This window comes from Miscanthus floridulus, chromosome 9, assembly GCF_019320115.1.
Source record: "Miscanthus floridulus cultivar M001 chromosome 9, ASM1932011v1, whole genome shotgun sequence".
Classification (NCBI taxonomy): Eukaryota; Viridiplantae; Streptophyta; class Magnoliopsida; order Poales; family Poaceae; genus Miscanthus; species Miscanthus floridulus.
In genome coordinates, this window is record NC_089588.1 from 21,567,796 (window position 1) to 21,578,154 (window position 10,359).

The 10,359-nt window shown below is 45.6% G+C and overlaps 1 protein-coding gene across 3 annotated transcripts; it reads right to left on the reverse strand.

Annotated features, from left to right (window-relative positions):
• Positions 1-1,697: 1,697 nt before the first annotated feature.
• LOC136481533 (probable serine/threonine-protein kinase WNK6) lies at positions 1,698-2,978 on the reverse strand. Of its 3 annotated transcripts, XM_066478861.1 has the most exons (4): positions 2,748-2,978; positions 2,507-2,542; positions 2,151-2,309; positions 1,698-1,829 (listed from the first exon to the last, which is right to left on the reverse strand). In XM_066478861.1, the coding sequence occupies exons 1-4, from the start codon at positions 2,853-2,855 to the stop codon at positions 1,803-1,805; spliced, it is 330 nt and encodes a 109-aa protein (XP_066334958.1). In that variant the 5' UTR covers positions 2,856-2,978; the 3' UTR covers positions 1,698-1,802. The 3 variants fall into 3 exon arrangements, 2 of the variants coding, with proteins under 2 accessions (XP_066334958.1, XP_066334959.1); XM_066478862.1 differs by lacking the exon at positions 2,507-2,542; XR_010764746.1 differs by lacking the exon at positions 1,698-1,829 and having other exon boundaries at positions 2,046-2,309; positions 2,505-2,594.
• Between the last annotated feature and the right edge of the window lie 7,381 nt (positions 2,979-10,359).

Below are 10,359 nucleotides of genomic sequence, written 5' to 3' on the forward strand. Positions count from 1 at the left end.
GCGAGGAGGATAGCCGACCCTGGTGCGGCAGCGGCAGATGTAACCGGTATTCCACGATCTTCTAGTCGCTTTGGTTTGTCCTGGAGATGTGGGTTGAGAAGGGTCGACAGTAATGGGATAGATGAGGATGGCGGCCGGCAGGCAGAGGTTGAGGGGCAGCACCGGCACGGGGAGGTTGAGAAGGGTCGATGGCGGTGGTGGGGATCAGTAGCGGCACCGGGCAAGCTTGGGATGAGGAGCCACGCTAGACATGTAAGGAGCTGTGCAGGCGAGGGGAATGATGATGAACCGAAAATGATTGTGGCCTCGTTGGTGGGACAGTGGTTGGGCCTTGGCGAGAAATAAAAATGGGCCAGGCCGGAAATTCGATAAACGAGTAGATGACATGTGCCCGGGTAATGAATAATATTTATTCATTACCCAGGGTGCTATATAGAATACCTATATAATATCTCCTCAAATCTACATCTAAATTATCAACATCTTCTATAAGAAAAAATATTTAAATAACCATAAAGCCTATATATGTTACTATATTACACACTTTTATCAATGTTATTATATTGAAACTTAATAAAAGTAAACATACACATCGTGACAGTATACATGAGCCATAAATATACATATTATGTTTTAGTATATAAAAATATTTCCTTAACAACTCATAATTAATGGTACTAACAAATTGTTTAATTTAAAAAACATATTCATAAACATGACATATAATTTATGTCATGTGAAAAATAAACTTGCGTGTCTGATAAAAAAAAACTTGTGCATGGAAGCTGCATGCGCTCGGCAGCACGGCAACCACCAGTGGCTTCGTGTGGGTTGTGCCATGGTTTGGCCCATTTGTTGAATAGCACAGCAGGCATAAAGATGCTTTATGCCTCCGTAGTCCAATCGAGTTTGTCCGTTTCTGTTTTTCTTTTTTCTTTTTCATTTTTGAACCTGGAGATGTGCTCATGCGTGTGTTGTGAATGATCGACACATATATGAGATGTCTGAGACTTTTCCAGTTGAATCAAATTTCATATATGTTTGATTATGCTAATGACTAACCGGAGGTGTCATGTTGAGTTATGTTGTGTGTGATGTGCATCATGTCTCTTGGCTTGTGAATGTGCTGGTGTTTGGTGCGTCAAGACGGTCAACGGCAATAGAGAAGGTGAAGTGCGGAGTCCGTATGCAATGGACCGGAAGCGGTAAAGGGTAGATGAGAATGCTTGGACCAAGCGACCAGGAGCCGGAGAACCGGCCGGCTCACATTGGGCACAAGAAGAGCAAGAGCACATGGGTGATGAAGACGGTGTCGACTAAGTCAAGGAGAAGGACGATGGCAAAAGAGTATATATCCACCAACTCATTGTAGTTTTCATCAAAGAGCTCTGGTGCCATGAATTCTAAGGTGCCTGTGTTTCACGTTAAATGTTACTATATCCATATCAAGCTCACCACATATGTGGCAGCGTGGCCTGTAGAAAACCATACCTTGTATACTCCATGTTTTCCTCCGCTGCATGACCATTGCCAAACCGAAGTCTCCGATCTAAGGTGTTTGGCTGATGGTTTCTGTGACTAATAAGCCAGTTGATGCTATTTTGTCGTGAGAAAAAAACATTATACCATAGCTGATAAGTAGGGATGATAAGTTCAAGCGATCATGGCGTTAACTTTCCCATGGTTCCCATTGAAGAAAATGTTCACACTTCGAGTCCCTGTGTATGATTGGTGGCTTCTGGCTGTGCAGATAGCCTAGCCCGGTCTGTATCTGTTTGGCCCATCGCCTCATAGCCTTCATGTCAACTTTCTTGTGCTTCGTACGGTACCTAACCACACTATAACATGGAGTAGATCATTAAAGGGGGATGGTGAAGGTAGCTACTTCTGTACAGCTGTTTCCCTTCTGAATGGAAAGCAAAAAGAGCCAACTCTGTATTTCTTTTAACCCTGAAAAGTGAGAACTAAAACTACCAATAAACTATTCAGACTTTAAATTTGAAAAAGAAAGAGTTATTCAGATTTTGTTTGCCATTGGTAAATAACTGAACATTCATCATGGCACAAAAAGAATGTACGAGGCACAAATAGTAAAATGAATTACACTCCATCGTAGCAGCACATACAAGGAGGGGTTATGTCATATTTACATTCTCTCTCAAGTTGCCGGACGTGAACAGCTCAGTGACGATATTGACGGTCCTTTTCTTCTTGTCGAGCCATGAGGCGTAGAGCTTGAGGATGTGCTTGTGCTGGAGACTTTGGCCCATGCCACCTCGATGACTTCCACCACGTCGAAGCCTTTGTAGCTGGCACCAAATCGATCACGTGAATCAACAAACACAGAAAGCATTCTTACTTTCTTCATATTTTGAAACAAATATTCAAGGCTGAATCTTTGTGATTTCTCGAATATCCAGTGTGGAATTCAGGAAACAAGTTACTGTCATTTAATTTGCTACTGAATTACTGCATAAACAGCTGAGGAGAGGGAACGGAGGTACACTGTCTTGAAGGCCCCTGATGCCAAGGCCTCCTTGTACTGCAATGCACGCACGAAACCGCAGAGATCAGGCAATTTTCAGACGAATTCACTGCGCAGGATGCAAAAAGATTCAAAATTCAGGAACTGAAAGCCCCCCGCGCTAACAGGCGATGAACCAACCCGGCAACCTGACGAGACTAAACAACATGTCGACATTAGCAGCAGATGCGAAGGGACGGCGGATGGACGGCACAGCACTTACCCGGAAGTAGCGGCCGGTGGGGTCGACCTCATCGACGTCGGGGTCGTCCACCTCGTCGTCGGGCGGCTCCGCCTGCTCGCCACCGTCCAAATCCGTATCTGGAACCATCTCGCCGGCGCGCTCCTCCACCCGCGAGATCAGAAGTCGAGCCGGCGATGGATCGACGATCAGCGCGAGGGACGGCGTGCGAGCCCGACGAATCTGAACTCTGAACTACTCTTGTGAACTCGAAACAGCTGTTACAAGTTCCACGGGGACCGCGCCGCGGGTGTTTAGGAGCGGGATCACGTGAGGCTGCAGGTGGGCCCGGCAACCTGGTGGGAATTGATCATGAACGTGATAAGAACCCACGTGACAGATCAGATATAGTTCTACTCAGATAAGGGTTTCGACTTTTCCGTAAAATGTTCAAGTATAAGGGAAACAAGTTTCAGATGAGGATTTACCAAAATGTTCAGATAAATGAACGAAATTTGAGATAAGGATTGTCCTTAAATATTCAGATATTGATTTTTGTGATGATCGTGTGCATAATTAAGAGCAAATTTCCAGTGTTATTTTCTCACCTTAAATCATGTTAATTTGGTCAAGAACAAGATAGTTACTGAGCTGAGAGGGGTCTATGATCGATCTCCTGCTTGCTTGACTTGCACTTGACCAAACATGCTTTGTGTTTGCGTGCTGCCATTTTGTAAAGGCAACGTATCAGGTGCAAACCAACTAACCTGTGCAAACTTGGAAACTACCAATCAGGATCACTAGATGCTGATCCAATGGATAGGGTGAGAGGTGTGATTTTTTTACACTTAAGCCCCCCACCCGCCGTCCTTTTTTTTGCGCTTAAGCCCCCTCACCCCATCCATTGGATTAACATCCAATGGTCCTGATTGATAGTTTCTAAGTTTGCACAGGTTGGTGGTTTGCACATGATATGTTGCCTTTTGTAAATAGTAGAAAAAATATTCTTTGAGTCGGTCAGAAAGACTGTCAGAAAGCATAATAGACTCTGCCATCATGTTTCTATCGTCAAGACGATCAGAAAGCATACTTGGATCATCGCATTTGTCGCCCGAGCGAAGAAAATGACTTTTCGGGAGGCTGACCTAGCCAGAGTCGACTGAGCCGACTCCCCAAGTCGCCTAGCCAACTTTCCTAAGTTTCTCAAATGCAAGAACTGACTGCCCCATTGCGTTCCTCTCGTTGCGTTGATCGAAAAACATATATGGATCGCCTTGTTTAGAGTCCGGAGCTTATGGAAGTCGGCTTAAGCCGACATTGGCAGGTCCGAAACGGATCTGAAACGCGTTTGACGCGATTTGGAAGGGGTTTTCAACTCCTTGAGGGATAAGGCCACCCCACCTTATTATAAATATAAGGTCCATGACCAATTGAGGTGCCCAACATACACAATCGTCATAAAAATCAATCTACAACATCTCTTTTTACCCTGTCTGTCCATCTACTTGTCCTCGCTCTTCCTCGGCGCTGCATGAACGGTGGATGGACGACGATGAAATTCTAGAGTGGCCAGGCCGGATAGGGCAGCCCATAGCCACTGCACGCCTCGACGGGGACTCTCGCGGGCATGTGGGGTTTCGGGTTCCAAGAACCCTATTTGGCGTGTCTTGAGCATCGCGTCCTCCTGGCGAGGCTCCTCCTCCGACGTGTCTTGCGTATCGCGCTCATCGCTAGAGACACAAGGTCCAAGTGTGGACATACCCTAAGTGTCGGCCGACCTAAAAGTCAGCTAGGCCCTACCTCGAGCGATCGAGCTCCTTATCGGTGTGGTGACCTAATTACGCGTCAACACAATTTTTGGCGACTCTGCCGGGGACAATTGGTTTGGCTATCTCCTATAGATGATTTTTGTGACCTAGCCAATTTATGGGTTCCCATCTATATTTCTTGTGTTCTCATTACCGTTGTGTAATCTGGCCCAAAAGGCCAATTACATCTAGTATTGATCCCCTTTATCAGGATGTGGATCAACGGTCGCAATGACGAGTTCACCCATCCAATGGATCAGGGGAACATCGTAAGTCTATAACCAGATCTGAGATAAAAGGCATGTGGAATAGCCGAAGGTTCTCCTCTTCTTCATGGTATGAATAAGCTTATGTCTAAATTTGATGAATTAGAGGGAAGAATGTTTGGTGCTCCAATTTTTACTTTACCTCATGATGCACATACCGGTGAATCGGCCCTGGCTTTTAGTCAACCTCAATAGGAGAGGCCATTTTGCTATTATTTTGATTAATGTGGCAGGTTTGTTTTTGATAATTAATCTGAGTTGGCCTCTTCGGCGTCTAAAACCGACGGTGCCAATTTAGGAGGGGTTAGCATTATTCTTCCTGTTGCTACATATACACCAAATTCAGTTCATACCTCTCAGAACCGATGACAGGACAACAGCACCGCATGCTTCATTTCCTCATATTACGGTGTTGTCTGACTCTCCAAAGTCATCGAGCATGGTTCTAATGCCTGATGCTTCATGTGATGCTTCCTAAACCGATTTACAGGACTCTGTTTATCAGTTTATAGGAAATCAAAGGAGGCAAAATTAGACATGCAAGCTACACATGACAGAGATGCACGTCCATTACCTTGCAATAAGACATTTTTCATGGCTGAAACTCTTAAATTAAATAATCCGGTCGTCTTGATTGAACTGGAACAAGCCAATTTCACTGTTGAAAAAATGTGATAATCGGTGAACCCACGGAATCAAGGAAGGGAAAGAAAGTCTTGGATCGGATCGTCGATGAAAGCTTTTAAGCATGATGCGGCCTATATATTGCAATTTGAAAAATTTCTTTTCTTTGCCTCGGTTTCTTTGACTACTACACAAAATATTTTACAAGGCTTTTCGAAAATAGGCTCCGAGGCGGTTGGGCCGGTTGCCCGCCTCGGTTATTCGTGGCAGGGTAGCCGGCCCAGCAACCGCCTCGGTTAATGATTAATCATGGTGGGCAATGTAAAAGAAAATGCAACCGACTCGGTTAATACTTATTAACCGTGGCGGTTGTCTTAGGTTGCCTACCTCCGTAAATCTATTTTCGGAGGCGGGCAAGTATAAGACCTGCCTCTGTTAATGTGGGCAAGGCAAGCTGGCCCATCTAGGCCTAGTAACAGGTCCGAAGTATATACTGGGTGTTAGAGTTTGGAGGCCACACTCATCTCTCCCTCTGAAACATCTCACGCCTCCCTCTCCGAGCGACGGCGCTCGTGCCTCCCTCTCCGCTCCCGTGACCGAGCGACGGTGCCCATGCCTCCATATCCCAGTCCCCCTCTCGCTCTCCCACTCCCTCTCCCTCTCCCTCACCCGAGCCCTAACCCATAGCAGCGATGCCTCTCTCTCCCTCTCCCGAGTGCAGATCTAGAGGCGGCGGCACCCCTGAGCTCCTCTCCCAGTGCTGAGCTCCTCCCCCGGCGGTGGCGCTACACCGGAGGAGGTCATGGATCCAGCGACCCGCGGTGGCAGCGGGCGTAAATCCGATGAGGAGCAGCGGCGCCGCAGGGGTGGGCGCTGCGTGGTGGTAGGAGATCTCTTTCTCTCCCCATCTCTCTCTATCTTCCTCTCTTTGTCTCCTCACTCTTGCCTCTCTCTTTGCAGATCTGGCGTGGAGGCGAGGAGGAGGCCGGCGTGGAGGTGAGCAGCGGGCAGATCCGGAGCAGGGGGCAGGGGGTCAGCGGATCCGGCGAGGAGGCGAGGAGGAGGCCGACGTGGAGGCGATGGTGGCGTCCTGCATCGCCGGATCTAGTGGGCTCAGGAACGAGCTCGTCGACGGGCTCGGTGGGCTTTTTTTATTTCCTAAAATTATTAACCATGGCGGCCTACATAACTCAACCGCCTCAGATAATAGCATTAACCGAGGCGGTTTCAAAAACCGCCTCGGTTAAGGCCACGATTAACCGTGACGTTTAGTCTGAGGCGGTTGCAAAAACCGCCTCGGTTAATCCTTTTTGCCCGCTACGATTAAGATTTGTGTAGTATGAAGAGATATTTACATGTATAGTCTTAAAAAAATGCTGTCTTCCTTCATGGCCCTATTTTTTTGAACTTACCTGTATGGCCTGAAAACGAAAATCTATTCCTTCTGTGGCCTTCCGTCCAATTCAAGCTACGGACGTGTTAAGTGTGGGGTAAAATTACTATTTACCCCTGGCGAAAAGAATAAAGTTTCAGTAGAACAATTGTATCTTTTTCGTATGATCTCAGATGAAGATGATTTTTATATGAAAATTGTATCTCTCGATGAGATATATAACTTTCTAGTTTTGAGTATTTTAATTTGAGGTAGATAAGATGCTCAAACAAATCAAACAAAATTTCAGCAGTATATTAATCTAGTACAAGCACTTGTCACCTTGGAAAAATCATATCTTTTGTTATATGGTGTCAAATGGAGATATTTTATATATGAAAGTTGTAGCTCTCAATGGGATCTATAACTTTATAGTTTTAAGTTTTTTTATTTAAGATCATTAAGATGCTCAAAAAAATAATATAAAGTTTCAGCAACATATTAATCGCGTGCAAGCCCTTAAACTATAATTTATATAATGTTACGTGTGACCTTATTTACGCAATATTACTCTAAATCTAAAACAGACAAATTAAACTCTACACTTTATTTTTTCGTCTACCCCACACTTAACACCGTCAATATCCTAAACTAGATGGAAGGCCATAGAAGAAAGAAATTTTCGTTCTCAGATCATACAAGTAAGTTAAAAAAAAAAATAGGACCAAAGAAGTAAGGCGTATTTTTTCTAAGGCCATACATGTAAATATCTCTTATTGCATCGAGGGCAGGGCTAACAAAATCTACAGCCCATAAATGATCAGCTGCTTGCATGCATTCCCCGCCGGCCGGCCCTAGCACTGGTAGAGAAATGACCTTTCATCTGCTTCGATTTTGGGCTTTAGTCTCGGTATTTTTTGCGTCCGGGAGTAAATGAAGAATTAGTCCCAGTTGGAGCTACCAACAGGGACTAAAGGCCCCTGTCCTGGCACACTTTCGCAGCAGGCCACCTTTAGTCCCGGTTGGTGTTACCAACCCGGACTAAAGGTCCTTCATCCTTTAGTCCCGGTTGGTAATACCAACCGGGACTAAAGGGTGACATTTTAGTCCCGGTTCGTGTCACCAACCCAGATTAAAGGTCTCCCACCCGGGACTAAAGGTACCCCACAGGTCAATTCAAAAGGAGAGTGTCCAGGACCCTGTCACATGTGGTGTACAACTGAATTGGTAAGGAGTTTATGCGCGAGGAAAGAGGTCCTGGATTCGAATCTCACACATCGCAAGAGAGGTCTCCCTACAATTTCTTTTATTTTTTTCCTGAGGATGGACCTTTAGTCCCGGTTATGTGACCCGGGACTAAAGGCCAGGACCTTTAGTCCCGGATTCGTAGTCCCGGTTAAGAAACCGGGACTAAAGCCAGTTCCCAACCGGGACTACAACCTATTTCTCTACTGGTGTAGTAACGGCCCAATGAATTGCGAAGCATTGATCCATACTTTAGAAGCAGTCAACTCGGATGCGTCTTCCCTAGTCCACCACGGATTCTTTCTGTTTTTGTTTACTTGAGCTAATTCTTTACTTGCTTTCGAGCTAATAACTATATTATTTTTCTCTAACAACAAAACAGCTTCAGCCGACTTTAATACCAGCCGAATAGGCCCTTTACTTGGTGGGTCGGTTCACCCTCCACATAGATTACGCAAAAGTCGAGATCAATCCTTGGCTTTATCCACATAGATATATACACCTGGATGGCTACTCCGTACCCACCACGTCAATGGTTGGCTGCCTGAAGGCAGCAGCTAGGGAGTAGGGACGAATCTGGGTGCAAAGCCTCTGTCTTCTCTACCAGCTAGGTTAGCTATAGCTATAGATTCTGTGATTCCTCTGATTCTCCATACGCGTCAAAATTATGTCAGTAGTGCCTTTTAGCTAGAAACCTGATTGATGCATCAATCGTGATTAATCATGCATAGATGGGTCAGTGTGTTAGGGCCTATTTGGCTTGGAGGAGCTGAAGCCGGCGAATCAAAAGAATAGTACTGCTTTTTCTATATCCTGTGTGCATTCTAAAATGCTAACGCTTCTCTGCATATCTAAAGGATGATAATATTTAGAGAACAAAAGAAAGAAGTTGTTGGAGGGTACTTTTAACCAAAAACTCTGTTCATATATCAATAATAAAGGTTATAAAGAGCATGTTAGAGTTGCTCTTAGGATAACCCGGCCAAATGAGTTCCACCCTCTGTCTCTGAATAAATTAATTTTTAGAGTTGTTTTAAGTCAAATGCTTTTTAAGTATGACCAAATTTATTGAAAAGAGTGTCAAGATTTATGACACCAAATTAGTATGATTAGATAGTTCATAAAATATAGTTTCATAATATACACATATTAATCATAAAAAAGTCTAACCTAAGATAACTCAAAGAATTGCAACGCGTTCGGCTGGTACGGTCTCGGATTATTTCAGCTTATTTTCTCTCACATAATACTATTAAATCATCCAAAATCATTCAAGCTACAGTGCACATGTCTACCAGCCGAACACCCCCTTGATTTATTCGGAGGGAGTACCATGTAATTCGTACGACCTTTACTAGTTTAACTCAAGTTGGATGAATCACGACCTATAGCAAGGAAGCGACGGCTGTATGACGTGCTCATAACTTTGCTTGTGGGTCAGTGGGTGTACATGTTTGTCGTGTGGCAGCTTTAAGTCTACAGGACTTGTAATATGGTCGGTCATGCACTACCGCGCATAGTATTTTTCTCCAACACTATTATCAGCGCCGGTTCTATTAAAACGGCGGTGATAGGCTTTCATCAAGAGTTCTTAATAGAACCAGCGGTGGTAATACATTTTAGCCACCAGTTTATAACAAAACTGGCGGGCATAATGCTTTTCACCACTGGTTCAAGAAAAAATCTGATAGTGAAAAGTATCACGAGTATAAAAGAAAGTCTCAAACCCTAGCCCCCACGCACTCTCTCTCTCTCTCTCCGGGCTGCCACTCTCACCTCACCCACTCTCTCTCCCAGCCGGCCCCACCTCTCTCCCTCAACCACTCTCCCCCTCTATCCCTCACCCGTGACACCCAGTGGTGGACCCCGACGAGCTATCTATGGCGCGACTGAGTCCTAGTGGCATTTCACCATCCTCTCCCTAGGTGGGCTCCCAATAGCGCATCGCCCCTAGCATCCTCCCGGCGGGAAGGCGGCCCATATCTGCTCGTGACGGTCTCTTGGCGGCTCGGTGCCCCTCGGCAAACTTCTGGTAGCGCACTGCCCCCCCCCCCCTCGATGGGAAGGTGGCCTAGATCTTCCCACTAGGGACCCTAGTGGCCTCCCAGTGGCCTAGATCTTCCCACACGGATAGACTCCATCAGGCTTCAATTATGCCCGTTTGCCTATGACTCCATGAATCGTCTGAGTTATCAAGTGAGCCATCCGAGCTGTCAAGTGAGTCGTCCGAGCTGCCAAGCGAGCCGTCCGAGCTATCAAGCGAGCCATCCAAATCACACCCATCTACTTGGACATCATGACTCGCCGGCTCCTCTACTCCACTTGGCATCAATCAAGCT